Source organism: Cnephaeus nilssonii, assembly GCF_951640355.1.
Source record: "Cnephaeus nilssonii genome assembly, chromosome: 2".
NCBI lineage: Eukaryota > Metazoa > Chordata > Mammalia > Chiroptera > Vespertilionidae > Cnephaeus > Cnephaeus nilssonii.
Genome location: NC_137073.1, coordinates 49,077,358 through 49,101,393, shown reverse-complemented (window position 1 = coordinate 49,101,393; position 24,036 = coordinate 49,077,358). Strand labels below are relative to the sequence as shown.

Sequence of the window (24,036 nt, the reverse complement as noted above, 5' to 3'; positions counted from 1 at the left end):
GGGCACTGGTTGCTGTCATTGAGTTGAACCTCTGCTGGTTACTGAAAATTATTTGCTGCTGCAGTCCCACCCGGTGCTCGCACCTGCTGCAGGTGCCTGGCACTGGCCCTGATTGTTTGGCACCATCAGCGGGTGTGAGCAGCGGCTGCTGGCCCCAATCCCTGAGGGCTTCTCCACCTCCCCCTGCTCCTGAGGGGCAATTGGGACAGCAGCTGCCGCTCGCACCCGCTAATGGCGCAGGCCCCAATCGCTCCACAGGGTCAGCGAGTGGGAGCGGGCGGCGGGGGCGGGGGCGGGAGCGGGGCTGCCAGGAGACAGGGGACCAGGGGCCGCAGCGGGAAGGTCCAGGGGTGGGGCACGGAGGATGGGCTGAGACCCACCCCTGTGCCCACTGCAGCCTCACAGCCCACAGTTCCTTTCAAGGTTCGCGAATTCGGGCACTGGGCCCCTAGTAGAAGTATAATTGACACCATAATTCATAGATCTAATAATCCTTTTCTGCCTTAGTCACTGGCAATTTTACTTCTTCTGGGGTTTCTGTGAATGCTATTCTTCCCAATAAGCAGTGCCTGCCTGCCCCCCGCCCCCACACTCACAGAGAAACAACGGGCACAAGTGATAGTTGGGGGAGGGGTGGAGAGGGCCAGGCTTGGAAGAGGGGCTGGCCATCTAAGGATTAGGTGAGATGATACAGATAAGGCCCTTCCATCGCATCCCAACATACAGTAAACACTTAACAAATGTGACCAATTATTATTAATAGTATTAGGAACACTTTAGTCCTCTGCCTGCTTCTGTCTCTAGGGAAGGTGTTGCCATGGCACAAGGACAATTACCTCAAAGACCCAAGAGAGACAGGAATGGGGTGGAGATTACTCCTCTGCCCCCGAAGATCCAACAGAAAAGTTAAGGTGGGGTCCACCTCTCTCACTACTAACTCTTTTTTTTTCTCCTTTAATTGTGACTGAAGAAAGCCTGCAGCATTCCTGGCAATTAGATTGAGGACTCTCCGTTCCAAATGCATTTTTGATAGATGCCTCTAACTGCATCTAAGTGGTAGGAGCATTTCTCTCAGCATTTAATGCTAATCTTCTCTGTCATCTAGGCATAAATAACTACACAATCATGTCAGCAGGCCCAACATAAATCCACCAGGGGTTTTAATTACTCTCCAGTGAGTGTGTCTTATACAAAATCAGAGACATGAAAACCCAACCAGTGAGTGTGTGTGTCTGTGTGTGTGTGTGTGTGTGTGTGTGTGAGTGTGTGTGTGTGAATGTGTGTATGTGTGTGAATGTGTGTATGTGTGTGAGTGAGTGTCTGTGTGTGTGTGTGAGTGTCTGTGTGAATGTGTGTATGTGTGTGTCTGTGTGTGATTGTGTGTGTCTCTGTGTGTGTGTGAGTGAATGTGTGTGTGAATGTGTGTATGTGTGTGTGTGAGTGTGTGTCTGTGTGTGTGAGTGAGTATGTGTGTGTGTGTGTGAGTGAATGTGTATATATGTGTGTGTCTGTGTGTGTGAGTGTGTGTATGTGTGTGTGTGTGTGAGTGAATGTGTGTGTGAGTGTGTGAATGTGTGTGTGAGTGTGTCTGTGTGTGTGAGTGTGTGTATGTGTGTGTGTGTGTGTGTGTGTGTGTGTGTGTGTGATAGCCCCAGCCCAGCCATGGAGGAATAAGATCAGAATCCACACCCAGTTCAGGGTGTGACAGCTTCACCATGTAGGCTTGGTCAGGAGAAGGGATGATCTTATGTTGGCATTGCTTGCATCACTGTTTCTTCCTCTGAGGGCACATAAATGATGGTTACAAGCTTAAGCTGCAGAGTCCGACAAAGCTGGGTTCAAATCTCAGCCTGCTGCATCCTCACTGTTTCATCCCAGGCAATCTCCCTAATCCTCAAGCTCCTAATCTGTAGGGGATCATAAGCGTACATATGGCATAAGGTTGTTGTAAGGATTAAGCAAGATCATCTATGCAAAGTACATTATGCAGTATACAGTAGGTGCTCAATAAATATTAGCAACATCAAGAGAAATGCAGAGGGCATCCCCATCTCTGCTGCAAAGCACAGGCTGTTAGGAGGGTCCAAGTGTCTTTTCTCCCACCTAGGACTCTTATCTCCCATCTGTGCCAAAGAGTAAGCATAATGAACAAACTGCTATAGATCTCACAAATTCAAAAACAAACTCCTACAAGTTCATTTTACGTATAACTTTTATAAATCGAGGCTCAGATAATCCAGTCTCAGAGGGTTATCCATTTCAAAGAAACAGTCCAGCAACCAAAGTAAATCAAATCCCTTATTTAGGTTCTTCAGATTCTATTAAAGGTTGACTCAAATAAAACTCTGACATACTTCTTAACACACCATTGCTTTCCTCTTAAATTCTATTACACTATTTAGCAGCCCTGGAACTTCTCTTCAATGCCCCAGAACTCTGCAAACACACAGCCTAGTGGCTTCACTGTTTCTCAATCCACTCGCCCGCCCCTCTTCCCCAACTATCTTTTTAGTATACAGATCAGCTGTGCCTCTCTTCTACTTAGAAGTGGACAGCAGAGGTGAAATGAGTGAGCTGATCTTTAGCGATCATGGGGAAGGGACAGCACTACAGACTCATGTACATGGGTTTTGCCTCTGAACATGCAAAATGCAAGAACACTTCACTGAGCCTTTCTTCTTCGTCATTCTTAATTCATTACTTTATTTGCAAATACAAAAATGCAAAGATAAAAAGCCTTACCAAATTAGAAATGTATGTCTCCTATCTCTCCTTTGCCTTATCTTTAAAAAAAAGGTCATTAAGTTGTTAATAATAGCGAACTCTACTATTAAAGCCGCCCTGAGATAAGTCATTGGAAGGATGGAAAAGAAACGACAAGGAACGATTAGGTGCTGCCAAGTAGCTGATCTGTTTTCATAAAATACTTCAGACATAAATGGTATTTGTGTGATGTGGAGGAGGCTCTGCCCCTCCCCCCTCCCCCCCACACACAAAGGAGGGCAGAGACATGCAAAGTGGTAACTGGCAGGTGTCTAGATATGGGGCCACTGCCCTCTAGTGTGTACTCTAAAACTTGCAAAAATCCCTTTAACCTGGTTAATCAGAAATCCCAAAGACAGTAAAAAACAGAATAAAACATGAACCCCCGTGGAACTATCCAACAGAATCATTTTAAAATAATTTAAATCATTAAGAGAGTGCGATCTAATGGCTTCCCACACCTCACTATCTGTTGGGGCCCACACTCGCAGCAGGCCATAAAAATTGATTTGCTGTTTCAGTTGCACAGATTGCCAAAAGGACAAGAGAGATATTAAACATATTTAACAACTTGGTATGGCACCGCCACTGGCATTCAGAACAGATGCCCACAAGCTGCCAGCTGGCAGCAGTTCTGGGGGCACCTCTAGGGCCAGCGTTCACCCCTTAAAGGCTGATTCAATTGGAGGCTGGGGGTTCCTGGGAGATAGGATTAGGTACCCAGGAGAAGAGGGGGCGTGGTACAGAAGTACGTCAATATTGTAACAACAGTCATCTGTACTGCGGGGCTGTGGCTGAACATCAGCTCCACAGAGGGAATCAGAGGACATGAGACCAACAACCCAGCACCACCGGGCACCATGGAAGAGTGACCCAGAGCTGAACAGCAAAGCTCCTAAGGAGAGGGTGCGGGGCTCTCATTTCCCACCAGCAGCGGTTCCTTCTCTTGCCAACAAGGAGGGACATGCCCCTAGTCCAGGGCAAGGTCATGGTGGGGTGTCAGGAAACCCACCTTTTAGTCTCAGTTTTCCTGCTTCTCCCTATGTGACTTTAGGCAGACATTTTATGATCTGTGCTTCCATGTCCCATTTTCTTTTTTTAAATGGCAAGGTTAGAGAAAGGTTTTTTTAAGGACCCTTTCATCTTTAGGTAGGAATTATTGTCCTTTTTCATGATCTGGTATTTCCAAATGAATTCTACCTACAAGATTATTCAGCATAATTTTTTAAAAATATATATTTTATTGATTTTTTACAGAGAGGAAGAGAGAGGGATAGAGAGTCAGAAACATCGATGAGAGAGAAACATCCATCAGCTGCCTCCTGCACACCCCCCACTGGGGATGTGCCCGCAACCAAGGCACATGCCCTTGACCGGAATCGAACCCGGGACCCTTCGGTCCGCAGGCCAACGCTCCATCCACTGAGCCAAACCGGCCTCGGCAATTCAGCATAATTTTTAATGACATCTTAGAGACAGCGGCTAGCTCATAAAAAGGTGCTCAGTAAATGTCTCAAAGTGTGCTTGAGCAATCTCATTCTTCAGAATTTTTAAAGTTTGTATTTCCAAATTCTCCCCCAAACGTATCCACTTGCAAGGAACTCTCAAGATCTGTTTCTGATAATTAGATGAGGAAAATAGCACTGGCAACCGCTACTGTTTATTGAGCATCCAACTGCACCAGGCATTGGCTTAAGCACTTTCTACGCATTATCTTGTTTAAGTCCCATGACAACCATATGAGGAATGTATTATTATTCCTATTTTATGAGAAGAGGCTGAAAAAGGTTACGTGACTTGTCCAAAGTCAGACGAAAGAGCATAAACACAGCGTATGTCTCTAAAATCCACAACCTTAGTTATTCTGCTAGAGGGCTTCACACATGCCAAGGTTCCCACTAGTTAATGGAGAAATGTGAAAAGCAAAAATAAATGTGAATTCTTTCACGAAGTTATTTTATTCTCATTTATTTACTTACTGAGAGATACCTACCTACCTTTAGTGCCATCATTTCACGAAATGATGGTGATATTAAATAATAGGTAGATTGGCTTTTGATTTTTGTCAACATAAAAAACTGGCAAGTTTCAATCTTTTGAAATGTTACCGGTCCATGAAATTGCAATATCTGGGAGCCATTGTTCTGTTGTTGTACAAACATCTGTTGTACAGGTACTACATTCATTGCCAAGATTAAAAGCTTCTGAAGAATGACATGTCTGCCTTTTGTATGTCTGATTGATGATACTTTTATCTCTTCACAATCTGATTAGATTATAGGGGAGAAAGAAGAGGATTCGTCTGACCATCATATAAATTATTCGGTCCTTCCATTTGTGGCAGACATGGAGGAAACAGAAGCTTCACAAGGGAAAAAGCAAGAGTAAGCTCGGACTCTGCTAAACAAGAACAGAGAACCTATCCAGAAAACAAACAAACAAATAGAAAAAACTCAATCCTTTAACTAAAGAGCCTGTAGTTTCAGATTTTACACGAATAATAGCAATAATAGTATCAGCAACAATCAATCCTTTGTCTTCATTTTTACAAATAAAGGAAAACTACTGTCAAATTTAAAGTTCTTCCCAAAAAGAGAATTGTGATTTTAGAAGGATGTTAGAACTTAATCTCAAATTTATGACTGAAAAGTATTTTGGAGATTAAAAAGTACTTGTGAAGACTTTGTAATAACTCAGTCTTTCTGAAGTTGGGCAAGTGGTGAAACCCAAAAGAAGGTGCTTATCTATCTTATCACTATCACACACATTTCCTTATTTATTTGCACACATCTTGAAGATTTTTCTGTATTGGCTGAAATGTGTAGATTTGAATTGTTCCCTGAAGTAATATAACTATGGACTCTGTATCAAATAAAATTCAATTAATAATGAATTATGTGAATAATTATGATCATATAGATTTGCATGACCATAGACACTATTTTCATTCAAATTCCAACACCCAGATGCTATAGCATAGAGGAAAAAAGCTGCTTGGGCTATTGGATAAACAGAGTTGCAAAACTTGCTATGTCTATTTTTTTAAATTCACTTACTTTTTATTACCATAACTCCTGTCTTTGCTTTCCTTCTTTAAAAATGTAAATCACTTTGGCAACAACAACAACAATACTATAAATGCAAAATTAAATCAGAAAGTGGCCACAGTGAAGCCAGATTGTCCAAAGGATTCCAGAGGAAGCTGGCCTTGAGCAGCAGGTTGCAGAAGGCAGACACTTCTACCTTCACCTGCACGTGCCAGCCTCTCCTGCAGGTCACCCACAGCATCGAGGGAGAAATGAGGCCAGGTCACCATTTGAAAGGTTCGAAAAAATTTATGGAACAGTGCACTTCTCCAGGGATAGCTGGCATTTAAGATGACTAACAACACAGAGTCAAATGTATGTCTCTCTCTAGCTAACCAAATTTGTTTATTTATTGAAATTCAGCTTTAATCACTTGGAAGTGGCAGTTTGGAATACTGAAACTTTTTTTAATCAACGCCATATTCTAGAGCCTTCTGTAGCCATTCTGAAAAATGCAATATTTTGTTTGTACTGTCCCATCTCCATGAAAATCTAAAGGGTGATAAGCATGCCCAGAAGAGAGTCTCCCAGAACAATCAGCCTTGCTCTAGTCATAAAGTCAGGACACCTCCTCCTGACCAAAGATTACAATATTGTAATCTCAAGTTTGGCAAGTAGTGTAATAATTACAACATCTTAAAATTGCAAAAGGACAAATGGAAAGTTCCCTAAATTAAAGCAATTCAAGGATAGATTAAAAAAATTGTTGAAGACCCTTCAAACGAGGAAAGATGGGGAGATAAATGATGACTAACTTTTTGTCAACTTTCTGAACTGGTTCAAATCCTGTGCTTCTTTTTTGGTATAACTAGAGGCCTGATACACGAAATTCATGCAAGAGTAGGCCTTCCTTCCCCCAGCTGCCGGCACTGGCTTCCCTCTGGCACCCGGGACCCGGGCTTCCCTCTGGCCACCAGCAGGCACCTGGAACCCAAGCTTCCCTCACAGCCCCGGCTTCATCCAGAAGGTTGTCTGAAAGAGTGTCTGGTCTAATTAGCACATTATGCTTTTATTATTATAGATTGCATTTCATTAACATCAATTAATTCTTTTATTAATACAATTTTTTAAGTTGATAATGAATACTTTAAAAAGACAAGTAGCATGGCTGAAAGTTTCTATCAAGAAATTGATAATTTAGAGCCCTGGCCAGATATTTCAGTTGGTTAAAGCATCCTGATACACCAAGGTTGTGGATTTGATTCCTAGTCAGGGCACATACAAGAACCAACCAATGTGTGCATAAATAAGTGGAACAACAAATCTCTCTTTCAAATCAATAAATAAAAATTAAAAAAAAGAAACGGATATTTTGTTCAGAAATTAGTCAGTGTTGTAACTATGTTTTATATTTTATAATATTTAAATATGTCACTACTTAGGTTCCATAACATTATAATTTACTAGTGGCCTGGTGCACAAAATTTGTGCATGGAGGGGGAGTGTCCCTCAGCCTGGCCTGCATCCTCTCCAATCTGGGACCCCTTGAGAGATGTCCAACTGCCGATCCCTGTGGGATCGGGCTTAAACAGGCAGTCGAACAATCCCCTCGAAATCCAGGACTGCTGGCTCCTAACTGCTCACCTGCCTGCCTGCGTGATCACCCCTAACCCCTCTGCCTGCTGGCCTGCTTGCCCCCAACTGCACCCCCTGCTGGCCTGCTCGCCCCCAACTGCCCCCCTCGCCAGCCTGATCACCCCCAACTGCCCTCCCCTCCTGGCCTGATCACCCCTAATCGCCTCTGCCTCGGCCCTGCCACCATGGCTTTGTCTGGAAGGACGTCTGGAAGGTCTCATGGTCTAATTAGCATATTACCCTTTTATTAATATAGATAGGATATGACATACTGCCATAACTATAACATATCTACTAGTATTACTCTATGAGAATACATACTTCATGCGATAGGAAGGCATCTAATACATTACATTGTATATGTTGTAAGTAGTAGGAAATACTGTATTCGTAACAATAATATACACCCTTTGACTTCCCTTCCTGATTTGGGAATGGTTCCCCAGTTCTTTGAACGTTTCCTGGCCCCTAATGTATTTTTTTTTTTTTGTCATTCAGTGTAACTTTATTTACTGTTTATTGCACATGATTTGAGGTCTTTAATTTCTAACCACCAAAGATTCAAAGAACTATTTTTTCCATGAAGTTTAACATTAAAATTAGTGAATTCATGTATTCATGTGTTTTTATTGTAAACATCTGAATTATTCACATTGTCATAGATCCTGAACTCATAAACGTGGATCATGCACAGGCTGGCAGTAAGCCAGGAAGCCACTCTGCAAGCAAACAGATACTCTGCATAAGGAGAAAAGTCATAGCACAACATTTAATGTCCAACCTGGGTCACCTCAGAATGTTACATATATTGACTTCTTAATTCATATAGTATCGGGAACTCAACTGCTTGGTTGGTGATGGGGTTGACCTGGTTTCAGGAGAATTATTCCTGAAATAATTAAGGAAAGGGGGGCTCAATCTTTCTTCTTGGTTGCTTGCTCCTCCCCAGCACCTTCATCTTTCTTATCCTCAGCTTCTTAGGCATCTTCTCCTTTACCTTCACCTCCTTCTTCCTCCTTTGCGTCCTCAAATTCTTCCTTGGCACCTTCTTCCTCTTCCTCTCCCTCAGCCTCTTCCTTCTCCTTCTCCTCCTCTTCAGCTTCTCCTTCAGAGTGGGGTTCATCCTTAGCTTCCTCGGCTTTTGCAGCCTCAATGGTCTCCTCCACCTCGATCTGCTCCTCCTGGACGTAGCTGGTGTATTAAGAAGGGAAGGAGCGAATGCACATCAAGTAGGAACTAGTCTGTAAACTACCGTAGGCAGATGGACCAAAGACCTGGGAACTCTGGGAGTAGCCACTGGCTATGCTTCCCATGACGGTGAAACTGAGCCGGGTCTCCTCACCTTCCAAGAGTTTTCTGTAATCTGCAATGTCAATGACCAAAGCCATCTTCACATTGAGGAGGTCCTGGTATTCTTTTAAATATCATGCCATTTCACTCTTTGTAGTTCTCAACTCATTTTCTAAATTGTTGATTGTGTCCTGTATAGCACTAACGTTGGTGTTCTGCTTATCCTCCAGCTCTTGCAGCTGCTTTCCCAGCGCTTCGTTCATGCCCCGGCTTGCTTAGATCTCCAGGGTCTTAGCCTTGAGCAGGTGGCGGCTCTCGGACACCTCATCCTTGGCGGCGCACACCGCATAGGTATTCTTGGCAGCGCTCTCAGTCAGCACAGTGAAGCGGCTCTTGTACCATCCTTCAGCATTCTGCATGTTCTTGGCAGCCAGCTTCTCGTACTGGGTGCGGATGTTCTTGAGCGCGGAAGAGAGGTCGGACTTGGAGAACACATCCATCTCCACGGAGATCTGAGCGTACTGGATCTGCGCCTGCAGCTCGGTGATCTCCTCGTGCACCTTCTTCAGAAAGACGATTTCGTCCATCAGGCTGTCGATGCGCTTTTCGAGCTCAGCGCTGTCGAGAGCCGCCTCATCTGCACTTTTGCATGCCTCCATCCGCCAGCCCTCGGTGTCCTCATGGTTCAGCACCTCTTCCTGGTAGTGCACCTGCAGGTTGCTCCCAGTCCCTTCCAAGCCCCGGTGCCTCCTAACTGCCCACTGCCCTCTCCTCACCAGGGACGGGCACGTGGGGCAGGGCACAGGCATCCCATTTTCATTAAAATGTTCAACCCAGGCCTGCTCCACGGGTGTCCGCAGGCAGCCTGGGGGCAGACAGTGATCCTGGAGGCGCTGGCCGCCCCTGCCTGCCAGGGCCCCAATCAGGGGTCTGGACCCCGGGCAGGCGGCATCTGGCTTTAGGCTTGAGCAGGGGGCCCCCGCCCCTCTGATGACTGGCTGGGAGTGACCTGGGTGCCGAGGATGTTCCTGGGACCCAGGTACGTATGCAAATTAACTGCCATCTTTGTTGGATTAATTTGCATACTCACTCTGATTGGCTGTGGGCGTAGCGGAGGTACAGTCAATTTACATGTTTTTCTATTATTAGGTAAGATACCAGCACCCCTCCCTGAAATACAAATCTTGGGAGAGAAACTTATCAGAGAACATGGTATATCTTTCCCATTGCATCTCTTCTTCACTAACCTAGTGTCTCACATTGCTTTGCTGATAGCTTTCTGAATAAGGCTCAGTTTGTACCGGCAATTTTGTTGCTGTGCTGGGGTGGCCTGGTACTAAGTCAACTTAGCCAAGCTGGAACTATGTTTTCCAGAGTTCTCTTTCCTGTGTGGTTCTGTATGGCCACGCAAGACCATAGTGAAATTCAAAAGGCAGAAGAGAAGTTACATTTTTTATGATCTGAAAGTTGTTGCTTCTCTGTCACTTACCCATGTGGTGAACCAGGCTTGCTCCAACTCTCACCTGGTCTCCTCCTTCAGCTGCTCTTTCCATGTTCAACTCCTGTATTCATTAGTGTTTTCTTTACTTCTCAGTAGGTAACTCCCTGCTACTAGTTAATGAAATTGTGTTACACTTTCCCAGTGTGAATTACTATGTGCTCTCTGTCTCTGAACTAGGCACTGATAAAATGCCTTTTGCTGTTAAAAAAAAAAAAAAAGAACAGAACTTAATTTTATTAGCTTAGCATTTGCTTTGGAAGGAACATAAATTATTTTTAATGTGAGTATGTAAGTGAAGGCATTGCCCAAGTGTGCAGTTTAGAGAAGTTATTTGCTTTCTTTGGCCACCTATACAGGGCATTTCTCAAGCTGGGCTCCATGGACTCTGTGAGCAGACCCTGAGTCAGCTATTGCTATGAAACCAACCACCCTAAGCACTGTGGATAAAACAACCATCACTTTCTATTTCTCACATTTGACAGGAGGACTCCAACATCACACGACAAATGATAAAAATATAGGAAGGGCGAGGAAGTGGGGCTCAAAATGCACTCTCCCACAAGGTCCAAAGACGTTATCAAGGATCTGAGAATTTAAACAGAATTAGAGGTTTTTCCAAAATTTTCAATTCAGTCAGACAATTAATAATGTAATCACCATCACAGGACTTCAATGCCTGTATTTGCATTTATGGTCTTGCTCTCCACCAAGGGATCATCTTAAGTGAGTGTGTACAACTTTGTTTGTGGAATTGTAGCATTAAAAAAACTTATTCGATGTATTCCAATAAACAGTCACCTTCATAGGCTATGTGTTTGTCTTAAGCTTTTCTAGATGCATATACAGAAAAGTGTGCAAGCTGTAAGTGTGCAGTTCATGAATTTTAGTAAGGTGAGCACTCCTGCCTGAGCTGTGTGCTCAGCATTTAAGGGAGTGTATCTTACACTGGCATCTGCAGAGGCCATCTTGGGCAGCTACATCAGTTCCAACGCTTCACCCACAATACACAGAGAACCTGGGGGTGGGAAGCTCCGGGGATGAGCTGGCCTCTGACCAGGAGAGATGGGAGAACAAAATGAAATCCAAGAGGTTACTGACGAGGCCAAGAACCAAGCAGCCACACACAGGTAGGAAACAGCCAACTCCTGCCGTTTTCAACAGTAGGCTTGCTGCGGGAAACTGGTGGGCCATGAAACCTGAATCTGTCACGGCAGGTGCCACTAAATTTTGATCAATGTGTTTTGACCAATGCCAACTTTGATAAAAATAAATCTGATGAAGTGATTCTTGCTATGTAACCCATATTGCTCTGGCGTGTTTGTTTTGACAAAGGCTGAGCTGATATAGTATAAAGTCCAACTCGCTGCAAATTATGTGTAACAGCACAGCCTAAGTCCGAGCCCATGCCCGTGAAAGATGACATGTTTACTGATGCTTGCCTAGTCTCCCGAGCAAGCAGGAAGGCAAGATTAGGATAGTTAATGGTTCTCCTTAAACTGAGCAAGAATGTCCTTGAAGGGTGACCAAGTGACAAATAGTGCAATAACGACAGAGGTTTTCACAGATTGTATGAGACATGGTCATACCTTAGTAGTGATTGTGTGTATGTGCGTGTTTTTAATACATTTTAAATTTTATCATAGTTTTAGATTAACAGAAAAGTTGCAAAAATAGGACAGAAAATTCTCATATACCTCACATCCAGTGTCCCCTGTTAACATCTTACATTATAATAATAATAATAATTTTTTTTTGTTAATCCTCATCGAGGATATTTTTTCCATTGATTTTTTAGAGAGAGTAGAAGGGAGGGGTAGAGACAAAGACAGAGAAACATCAATGTAAGAGAAACACACCAATTGATTGCCTTCTGCATGTGCTCTTGACCGGAATCAAACCCATGATCCTTCAGTCCTAGGGCTGACACTCTAACCACTGAGAAAACCTGCTAGGGCAGCATCTTACGTTATGTTACCTAATAATAGACAAACATGTAAATTGACCATACCTCCGCTACGCCACCAGCCAATCAGGAGTGATATGCAAATTAATCCAACAAAATGGCGGTTAATTTGCATACACAGGCGCCGAGTGATGGGGGCAGGTGCAACGCTTGTGTCGTCACCATGGCGACGACGCAGGCATTCTGTCCCACCCCGGTCTCTCAGGGCCTCTCGGCAGCGTGGGAAGGCAGGGCTGGAGTGGAAAGAGGCGGCTCCCAGAGTGGAAAGAGGCGGCTCTGGGGCCTGAATGGAAAGGGGCTGGGCCCGAGTGGAAAGGCGGTGCCAGCAGCCAGGGAAAGGAAAGACCATTCTAGAACGAATCTTTGTGCATCGGGCTTCTAGTTATGGTATAATTGTCACAATTAATGAACCAGTATAGATACATTATTAACTAAAGTCCACAATTTATCCAGCTTCCCTTAGTTTGTACCTAAAGTCCCCTTCCTAGGCTCCTCTTAGCTGTGACAGTTTCTCTTTCTCAGACTTTTCTTGCTCCGGGCGTCCTTGACAGTTTCAAGGAATACTGGTCAGGTATTTTATAGAATGTTCTTTAATTGTGATTTGTCCAATGATTGTATTTTAATTATTGCTGAAATATGTAGAATTGTTAGTTCCTTCAGACATGTCACCAAAAATGTCTGAATCAGAAAATGCTTCTCAAACACAAAACGTCTGAAAACCACTGTTTACGTCAAAACAGACTGTAAATATACACAAGATAAGTGATGTTATCAAGATCTTCCACCATTCAAACTTCAGTGTCAAGAAGCAAGGTAGGTTGGATTGCAATCTCAATTTGTGAACTGTCCACATGTCTCCCCAAATAGTGCAGGCCATCAGCCACCCACCCTCATTCCTCAGAACTAACTTAAAAGCAAGACAATAGCTTTTCACCCAGAGGGCATCATGGTAATGATTCACCCTAAGGTAAAAAGGAAGGTTAACCTGAGCAAAATTAAATTCTAAGTTGTATAATAGTTTTTTTACAGACAATATTTTGAAAGTATAAGCAGAAACAATAAGCTTACTGTCCTCTTTGTTTTTCAAATGAGTAAATACCAAATTAGGGAACAGAAAGGATTATATCCTATTAATTTGTAATTTCTGGTAACACAGACATATTCTAGTTGTAGAAAAGCTGTTATTGATATTCTAGTAATTAAATCTGTACACGTTACCAACCAAAAACACGTTAGGAGTCCATTCTGCTCTTAGTAACGAGTAAAGCCACTGACGTAAGTGTTTGGAGCACGTAACGTTGTGGGCAATGCTGGAGCCTACACCATGTTCATTAGGTAAATAAGGGAGACAATACCTAATATGTCCCCTGGAGTTCCACATGAAAATATTTGCACTGGAACACACTCAGGCCTAAAGGTGTGTTCTGTAAACTAGAAAGCACTCACTGTGTTGGCCAGTTCTAGGTAGCTTCCTCCCACAGAGTCGCCGACATGTGGGGCCTGTGCGAGCAGTTTGTGCAGAGCGGCGGCCTGCTGGTGCACGGAGCTGCCGCCACACTCGAGAAGCTTCTGCAGGGCCGGCTGACTCTGCAGGTCCGGGCTCTGGAGGTCCCTGGCACCCGAGTCGTATTCCCAGCTCTCCCTGGCCGCTGACAAGGCACCTAGGAGAGGCAGGGAAAATAAAAAGATGCTGCCTTCAGTAGCCTGTGGGTGGCCAGTAGGCAACGACTTGGAACCTCCTAACACTTCCATGGGCCAGCAAGTCAGAACACATGTGGCACCCAGCCTACATGCTAAGCACTTTTCCTTTCAAAGGAACACATGGGGAGCCCGGAGACAAACGCAGTTGTAGGCAAAGCATTCAGAAATAGCTATCCAATGAATATGTGCCACCACAAGCAGAAATGCTTAGCAAAAAAAGCACCAGAGGCCAAGAAAAGGGAATCCAGGTCCGAGCCACATCTATCTGTGATGGACACAGGGTTACTACTGTATGAGGAGGCTTCTGACCGTGATTCTTTTTTCCATCTGAGAAAGAAAGAAGCAAGTGAAAAGATAGAGAATTAAGATATGGCACCTTATCATACTTTTCTGGTGTCCATGTCCTCTTACCTGGAAGAAGCTACGGGGAGCTAGATTGTATCTTCCAGTTAGGGGTAGCCATGCAGCTGAGCTCTGAGCAATAGGAGGTGAATAGAAGTGTAAGCATCAGTTCAGGGCTGTTACACCCCCTCGTGTGTGGTTCTCCATGCCCTTGCCTTCAGGCCTTGTTCAGATGGGCCTGGCACCCTGGGACACCATGTACTACAGATGGGGAAGCCACAGGATGGAAGATGTCAGGGCCGCTGAATTATCTGCTGCATTAGCCTGTGCGTGGCCAGTAGGCAACCCACAGGCACCCTGTTTTGACTTTATATGATTAGGAAAGGGAAACTTCTTTTGTGTTTGATTCACCATGTATTTTTGGTTTGTTTGTGAGAGCAGCGAGTATTACCTTAAATATTACAGCAGATTGCAACCTAATAAAATATGCTAATAATTATAATACAATGGGAAAGTACAATACAAAAGTCAACCCACTTATATACATACCAGAGGCCCGGTGCACAAAATTCATCCCCTCAGCCCAGCCTGCACCCTCTCCAATCTGGGACCCCTCTGGCCCCTCACGGCCCCCCTGCCAGCCTGGTAGACCTGCACAGACTGCTGTTCAGTCATTTGGTCGTCCCTCACTAACCCCCCTGCTGGCCTGGTTGCCCCATGCAGCCTGCTGTTCAGTTGTTTGGTCATCCCTCACTAACCCCCCTGCTGGCCTGGTTGCCCCATGCAGCCTGCTGTTCAGTTGTTTGGTCATCCCTCACTAAACCCCCTGCTGCCTGGTCACTCCACGCAGCCTGCTTGTTCACTCATTTGGTCGTCCCTCACTAACATCCCCCCCCCCCTGCCAGCCAGGTGGTAGGCAGCCATCTTGTGAGGGTGTGAGGGTCAATTTGCATATTACTTCTTTATTATATAGGATTAAAGTCTACCAACTGTATTGCAAGGGCAGGCTTGCTTCCCTTCTGCAAAATGCCAGTCCTTTCTCCCCTGCTCTTTTGAATGATCTCTGCCATCTGCCCAGCGGCCTGACGCTCTCTGTCCTGGTCCCCACAACATGTGGCAAGAAGACTGATTGAAGTCAGAGTTGAAAAATGGGTTGAATCACAGATGGCTTTATATCTCACATGTAAGACAAATAAGCACAGGGTTGGGGCCTTGCCTATTATGTTTCACCACAGTATTCTCAGTACCTTGCACATGGCCTGTGACATATCAGGCACTTAATATACATTAACTGAATGGATTTCTGAATTATCCATGGTTGTACTGTAGGGTTTCACTTCTTAACTGGGAAAAAGCAACACAGAGATTAATTTTTAAAATCAAAATAAATTATACACCTGAACTTTTTCCTTATGCAAACAGGGAGCCTCATTTTCAAATAATAAAATGCCACAGTTCTGGGATAGACAAGCCAAGGAGCTTCATTTGAATTTAATATGCTGTAGTAACAGACCTAAACACAGTTTCTGGCAGAATCATGTAATCAGGTTAGCCAAGCTCCATGTTAATCTGCAAGATCAAAAGGCCCTCACACTATTACCCTCACAATTTTGGCTGAAGTGATGCTGAGGAACTCAGATCTTCTGCTTTGGAGCCAAGTCAACCCTATTAGCATTCATATAAAGGGACCCCAAAGAGGGAAGTGCATTTTAAAAAATACAGTAGACTATTCCCATCATTCTCTTTTAATCTGTCTTCATATCATATTTTCTGAATAAAAAACAATATTCCTGAGGCAAAATTTGTCATTTAATTGGGATGATCTCACTGAAAAACATAAAAAATGTATGTCTGGTAATCATCTTCCTTTTGCTTTTTGAAGCATGATGGGACCTGATGTTTCTAGGCTTGCATTCAACCTCTTGTCAATCTCTCTTCGCTCCCTTGCTAACCTCAAAAAAGAAAAAAAAGCTTACTGACTTAGGGAGATGGCTGTGCTTTCTTTTCCACAAAATGGACAGTGTTACAGTTCTATTGTCCCCATGATCACTAGGCTCTTTGGTGTCTCTTCTGATAAAGACACTAATCCCATCGTGAGCGCCCCATCATCTTGACCTCATCTAATTACCTCCCAATGGCTCCATCTCCAAATACTATCACAGTGGGGGCTAGCACATCAACATGCACATTTAAGGGGAGACACACACATTCTATCCATAACAACTACTGAGCAGTTATTTTGTAAGCCAGTAAGGAAACCGGCTGCGTGGCATCCTTTAAATACCAAAGGCCAAAGCACTCCCTGGACCTCGAGGTCTCTGCACACACAGAATCAACAGAAGCCATCACTTCTGCCACTATCATCCCACTGGATGCTCTGAAGTAAGCGGTAAGGTGTATTCTTTTTTTTTCTTCAATCAAAATATTTAGTGTTTAAGGTGACAGAGCACAGATTCTAAATGTTTTGCTTATCAGAAAAGCATAGGAAACATGTGGCATTTTGACATGTTCATAAAACACATTGCTGGGAAAATCCTGCTTTCAGAGAGGTGCTGGAATAGAACATCTGCCAAACACTGCTCTGCTGGGTACTTGGCAGCTACATGCTAGTTTTTAATTCCATCTTCAAAGTGCCACCCAGGTTTGGCCTCAAGGCTTATAATTACTGTGCTTATACACCAAAGGCACTATGCCACCTGCCCGGGGGGCAAGCCCCCATGAAAATAAGGCAAGCCAAAGCATATAGAACACCTATACTTCACCTTAAAAATCGTAACAACAATCATGATACCCAACATCTTTTCAAAGGCACCAGGGAGCCAGGCACTGTTCTAAGCAGCCTACACATCTTACTTAGTCCTACCTATGGCCTATGAATGACTAAGTCATTTTTTCCATTTTTATAAGAGGACATTTTCTCTCTTTCAGCTTCATTTTGTAGACATTGCTCATTTGCACAGAATGGTGGTTAAGAGCTGGGGTTTTGCAGTCACTCAGATCGCTTGGGGTCAAATCAAGAGTCAGCATGACCAGCTATAGGTTACATTATCTTAATCTGAACTTTAGTTTTCTCATCTTTCAAATGGGGATGATAACATGTACTTCATAGAGGTGTTGTGAGAATTAAATAAGATTAAAATACGTATAACACATTAAAATACGTATTTTAACATGTTAAAATACGTATTACACAATGTCTGGCATATGATAAACTCACCAACACATGTTAGTAACTATCAATTGTAGTTATTTGAAGTCCATTTTTGGACAACTTAATAGGGAACAAATATATGATGGAAATGTACACTCTCCCAGCTTCTGAGAGTTACCTGGTAAAAGGGCTAATTCTTAAAAAACAAACTTTTGGCACTTAACCAGTCACTATAATTTCATCAATAGTTTGTAATTAATATTGGTGTTAATGTAGAGGACATGAAAACAGCCAATTAGGTCAGGACCAAAGTCATGTCTCTCTGAGTATGGAATATTTCATTAGTAAGTCAAAGTCTTTGGTTATTGGGTTTGATAGACTTTGCTTCCCTATTCGACTTGGCCAACTCTTTTTTTTTAAATATATTTTATTGATTTTTACAGAGAGGAAGGGAGAGGGATAGAGAGTTAGAAACATCGATGAAAGAGAAACATCGATCAGCTGGCTCCTGCACACCCTCCACTGGAGATGTGCCCACAACCAAGGTACATGCTCTTGACCGGAATCGAACCTGGGACCCTTCAGTCCGCAGGCTGACGCTCTATCCACTGAGCCAAACCGGCTAGGGCTCGACTTGGCCAACTCTTAATCTCCAGAGGACAAGGGGCCTTCCCTAAACTTGGTGGCCAGCACCGTGCGGACACTGCACAGCCCTGCAGCAGCAGCGGCAGGGGCTCCAGAGCAGAGCAGGTATGAAATCTTCATCAGGCCTGTGCCCTGGCCACCCTAGCCACCCCTGTGTTTTCTACGACTAGTTCTTTCTTTTCCATCCTTCATGTGAATGCTGGGGTGTCTCATCATATCACAGGCAGACGATAATGCAGAGAGCTTAGGGGATCCTGAGACTTGGATTAATAGTATCTTATAATATTGTCTCTATGTAGTGATCATTAATCTTTCATTTATGTGGATTGTTTAGATAACATTGTCGAATTTATTACCCTCAGTGGCAAGAGAGAAAATACTACTTCCAAAACACCAGAAGCCGCTACTGTTCTGAATTTAGAACTACCACACCAATAAAAAATTGCATGGGAGAATTTGAACAAATTGGCTGCCAGGTGTCAGCTTTCCCTGTCATAGCACATTTACTATTTCTAGATAATACTGACATCAACAGAAGCAGCAGTAATTCATTTAGTTCAAAACAGAATCAGCATATGAGTCTTTAGTCATTTATTAATTTCAATGCTTGGTACAAAATTCAGGAGCCTAACTCCCATGAGAACCACTAGCTTCTTCCAGCATAAATTATATGACAAACCTAGACCAATTGTCTTAAAACCTGTCTGTGGTCACAAGGAAAATTGGGTGGGAAAGGATAGGTAAAGCTTTCCTATCCTTTCTCTGGGGGGAAAAAAAAACACCCCATAAGCAAAAGCAATTCAAAGCATGCATCCTATTAAAGGGAGGTAAATAATATTACCTCCCAAGTGATACAAATCATTTTGTTGGCCTTTGGCAGCTATTTCAGAAAGTGAGCCTATTAGTGTCCTATTCTGAATATATGTCACATGTGTCCCATCTAGGGTCAATGTACTGAATTTAATGAAACATTGAGAATAGAGTGGAAGATGTATTTTGAAATGCAACTCCCTTTGCCCACTCCCCAAGACTGTTGCTATGTGACAAGAAAGAAAGATGAAAGGAAAATGCATTTTTCTTACTGAAGTGTGCTTATCAACATCATCATCATTAGTGGATGTTGCTTAATAGCCCTTCATAACAAGTAAGTTCACCAGTTCTTGATGTATTTAAGCATGGGCTTGAGAACGCCCACTGCAAGACGGTTTAGAGACAACCAAAAGGACGGCTGGAATAACTAGCCTTTAAAATTCTTCCCCAGCTCGACATTCTATTGTTCTGTTCACCAAATTTAATATAAAAGGCAAAGTGCCCTTTGGCAGTTAATAATACAGTTATAAAAGCACAGCTGAGGCAAGCATTTTTTACTCAAAAAAGTAATTAAAAACAATATTTGGCGGCTATTCTCTTGGCTTGTCTAAACTAGATATATAAAGGAGATAAGCAAGTGGTTTGACTCGGGGCTAAAGAATTCAAAGGACAATTTAGGGAAAGTGTTATAAAGAGGAGACAGTAGAGCAAGGATAGGTTAATTGAGTTTAACCTGAACCTGAGGGTGGTTTGGAGTTACGGGGGTAATGTCCATGGTCCATAAGAGTTTAAGATGAAAAAAAAAAAATCTGTCTCTTTTGGTTAGAAAGGCAGAGACTGAATTTTGAATCAATTTATCTTTCCCTTACAAGGCATATTAATGGGCCATGTATTCAGCAAGTCCTGGGTAGTCCCTAGTTTTTGCATTCCATAAAGCCAGATTGGATGGGGATAACACTGGTCTGGGCCTGCGTGCTGAGATGAGAAGCACCACATACATCCTTTGGGTGGCATGCCCATAGGGCTCATCACATTTTTGGCTGAAAATGAGCCTAATTAAAATGGAAAATGCCAAGTAGGAAAAATACAAAGAGGAATACAAAATGCTTCTGATCCCAGCTTTTTAGCAAAAAGTAGAGCTATATTATCCTTTATTCCTAGAAAGTTGGTATGTTTCATTTAATGTTTTAAATGTGGTGGATTATTTTAACTTCTTAATGTTAAATCAAGCTTGCATTCAAAAGACAAACCCAACATGCTCAAAATATGTGATATTTTATTTATATACTATGGATTTGGGTTTGCAAAATTGTATAGGATTTCTGCATCTCTATTCAAAAGTAAAATTGGCCTCTAAATTTTCTTTCTTATATTGTCCTTTTCATGTTTTGGTATTAAGGTTATGTGTGAGTCTATATAAAACTGGAATTATTTGTTCTTTGACTATTAGGTAGACTTGCCAGTGAAGCTGTCTGAGCCTGATTGTTCTTTGTAGAAAGATTTTAAAAATTACTCTTTTAATTTCATTCTTAGTTACAGAACTATTCAGACTTTATATTTCTTAATGAATCAGTCTTATTTTTTAAATTTATTTTTAAATTATTATTTTTAATCCTCATTTTAAAATATGCTCACCTGAGAATATTTTTCCATTGATTTTCAGAGAGAGTGGGAGAAGGAAAGACAGAGAGAAACATGAATGTGAGAGAAACACAATGATTGGTTGCCTCCTGCATGAGCCCCAATCAGGGCCTGGGCAGGGGAGGAGCCTGCAACCAAGGTATGTGCTCTTGACCAGAATCGAACCTGGGACCCTTCAGTCCACAGGCCAATGCTCTATCCACTGAGCTTAACTGGTTAGGGCTGAATCAGTTTTAGTAAGTTCTATTTTTCTGAAAATTTCCTTATTTCTTCTAAATTTAAAAATATATTGATGGAAATGCTCATATTTTCTTTTTATTTATGTCTGCAGCATCTGTAGGGATGTCTCCTTTTCACTCCTGATATTGGTTATAACAAACCTTGACTTGGCCACCTACCCTGCCAACAACTGTGCAGACTGGCTTGACTCATTTGCTACTTGTGCAAACCAGAGGCCCCTGGCTGGATGCCTTTCTCCTGATACATGCCATACCTACACAGCATAGGACCTTCAGCCAGCCCAGTGTGTACCCAACCAACAAACACAGATATTGCTCATCAACAGCGTCTAGGTACTCTGCATTAATACAGGGCTGAGACAGTTTGTGATCTTTTCTCCCAAACCTCAACCTGGAGAGCCTTTCTGGACTCCATGCTTGATTGGGTTGCCTGCATGGCAATAGAATTTTCCCACTCAGCAATCAATCCTTGCTTTCTGATAATCTTCATTCATTTTCTTTAACAATTATTTGTGCCTTCTCTGTTTTTACTTTAGCATTCTTGCCAGGAAGTCATCAATTTCATATATCTTTTAACTTAATTTTTATTTATTTTTTGTCTTTTTAAATAATAGGTTTTATTACATCTGAAGTCATAAATATTCATTACATAATTAGTAGGGATTTCATTCAGGGATTATATCCTCTGCTGAAAACAGTTTGCAAAAAAACCATTAAGGGTGTTCAAACACTTCACTATAGGTTTTATACAATGCCTTTTATATGTCCACTAGAGGCCCGGTGCACGAAATTCGTGCATGGGCGGGGGGGGTGTCCCTCAGCCCAGCCTGCACCCTCTCCAATCTGGGACCCCTTGAGGAATGTCCGACTGCCCGTTTAGGCCCCATCCCAGTAGGATAGGGCCTAAACGGGCAGTCGGACATCCTGTTTAGGCCCCATCCTGGTAGGATAGGGCTTAAATAGGCAGTCGGACATCCCTATCACAATCCAGGACTGCTGACTCCCAAATGCTTGCCTGCCTGCCTTCCTGATTGCCCCAACTGCTTCTGCCTGCGTGCCTGATCACCCCCTAACCACTCCCCTGCCAGCCTGATTGATGCCTAAATGTTCCCCTGCCAGCCAGATTGCCCCTAACTGCCCTTCCCTGCCATCCTGGTCACCTCTAACTGCCCTCCCCTGCCATCCTGGTCACCTCTAACTGCCCTCCCCTGCCAGCCTGGTCCCCCCCTAACTGCCCTCCCCTGCCAGCCTGGTCCCACCCTAACTGCCCTCTCCTGCCAGCCTGGTCCCCCCCAACTGCCCTCCCCTGCCAACCCAGTCACCACTAACTGCCCTCCCCTGCCAGCCTTATTGCCCCTGCTGGTCTGGTCCCCCCCCCCCAACTGCCCTCCCCTGAAGGCCTGGACCCCCCAACTGCCCTCTCTTGCAGGCCTGGTCCCCCCAACTTCTCTCCCTTGCAGGCCTGGGTCCCCCCCAACTGCCCTTCCCTGCAGGCCCGGTCGCCCCCAACTTCTCTCCTTTGCCAGCCTGGTCACTCCTAACTGCCCTCCCCTGCAGGCTTGATTGCCCCCAACTGCCCTCCCTTGCAGACCTGGTCCCTCCCAACTGTCCTCGCCTGCTGGCCATCTTGAGGCGACCATCTTGTGTCCACATGGGGGCAGCCATCTTTGACCACATGGGGGCAGCCATCTTGTGTGTTGGAGTGATCGTCAATTTGCATATTACTCTTTTATTAGATAGGATTATATCAAGCACAGGAACAGGGGGCAAAAACAATATATATTTTTTATTACATCACAAAAGCATTATTAAAAAATAGGCCTTTTTTAAAATGGTAAAGGATTAAAGTCACCAGAAAGATATAACAATTTTAAATTTGTATATACCAATAAAAAAACATCAAAATACATAGAGTAAAATTGACACCTACGAGAGAAAGAGAAATATACCAATCCACAATCATATGAAAGATATTAGCATATTTCTCATTAAATATCAGTACAAGGAGACCAAAAAACAAGTAAGATTTGAACAACCCAATTTATAAGCTTGATATAATGGACGTATAAAACTATGTCACTAATTCTTCATTTCTAACTCAGTTGTTGTTCATTTTAATTGTTTTTATTTCAATTACTAGAGGCCCTTTGTATGGATTCGTGCACCAGTGGGGTCCCTCAGCCTGACTTGCATCCTCTCGCAATCTGGGACCCCTCGGGGGATGTCGGACTACAGGAATCAGGCCGAAACTGGCAGTCCAACATCCCCCAAGGGATGTAGTAGTGCGCGAAGTGGCCGGAGGCCAGGGAGGAGCCCAGGCCGGGCGCCACTCTGGCTCAGCCCGGCCCCGCTGCACCTGTCACAACTGCTGCTCAGTAGCGCTGCCCCAGAGGTGGGAGAGGCTTATGCCACCACAGCTGCACTTGCCAGCCGTGAGCCCGGCATCTGGCGCCCGTTGGTCAGCTGAGCGGCACTCCCACTGTGGGAGTGCGCTGACCACCAGGGGGCAGCTCCTGCATTGAGTGCCTGGCCCCTGGTGGTCAGTGGGCATCATAGCAATTGGTCGACTGGTCGTTCGGTTGCTTAGGCTTTTATATAGATAGATATAGATAACAATTCTCATTCCTAGATATTGATTTGGTTGTTTTTCACATCTACTTATTTTATTTTTTTAGCTTAGATTTTCTTTCTGAACACAGTAAACATAATTACTTTATATTCTGAGTCTGATAATTCCAATAAATAAAATCTTCATGCGTTTGCTTTTTATGTTAATTCTTGCTTATGGTATTTACTGTCCTTATATACTTAGTAATGATAGATACCGAGTCATCCATAATCCCTGGGAAATTATGTGTTGATATTCTTTTAGTACTATTTACTCATCTCCAAAACAATTTGCCTTAGAATACTCTGAGGGTAGGATATGGGGTAATATACTTCTGGTTCAACCTTACACAGAGGGTAGAATCCTCTAACAGTCTAGCTTTTGAATAAAGGGCATATCTTATTAGATTCCCACTTGCACAGTCCTTGGAATTTGTCTTCTGTTCTCAGGGCCCACACAGTCATATAATCCAAAGTTCAATTTTACCAGGTTTAGACAATAATCTTAAGGTAAAAGTGGTGTGCTGCTCCAGATTTCCTCATTCATTTAGATTTTACACTCACAAATCTTTACTATTTTGCTGGAAATTCAGTGTCTTAAAATACAACTTAAAAATATAGTTATTTCAATTTTTAAAATTATTTTCAGATAGAAGCTATGTCTTGATATCTAATTATGTTACTTGATATGGAAATCAATATTTTTCTTTAAATTATGACCG

General features: G+C 43.2%; 2 protein-coding genes across 2 annotated transcripts in view; both read right to left on the bottom strand.

The window, feature by feature from the left end:
* MCC (MCC regulator of WNT signaling pathway) overlaps window positions 1-24,036 on the bottom strand; it is a 378,683-nt gene that overhangs the window by 278,918 nt on the left and 75,729 nt on the right. Inside the window, exon 3 of the mRNA XM_079784445.1 lies at window positions 13,625-13,839. Coding sequence (XP_079640571.1) covers window positions 13,625-13,839 — 215 coding nt within the window. The remainder of the gene's footprint in view (window positions 1-13,624; window positions 13,840-24,036) is intronic.
* Window positions 8,118-12,648, bottom strand: LOC307113900 (neurofilament light polypeptide-like). Its single transcript, XM_079795906.1, has one exon. It carries the CDS (start codon window positions 9,521-9,523, stop codon window positions 8,990-8,992), a length of 534 nt encoding a protein of 177 aa, XP_079652032.1. The 5' UTR covers window positions 9,524-12,648; the 3' UTR covers window positions 8,118-8,989.

What these genes read in the sequence shown, in the direction of transcription:
- LOC307113900 (XM_079795906.1), bottom strand. Translation starts at nt 9,523, where the DNA reads ATGCCTGTGCCCTGCCCCACGTGCCCGTCCCTGGTGAGGAGAGGGCAG.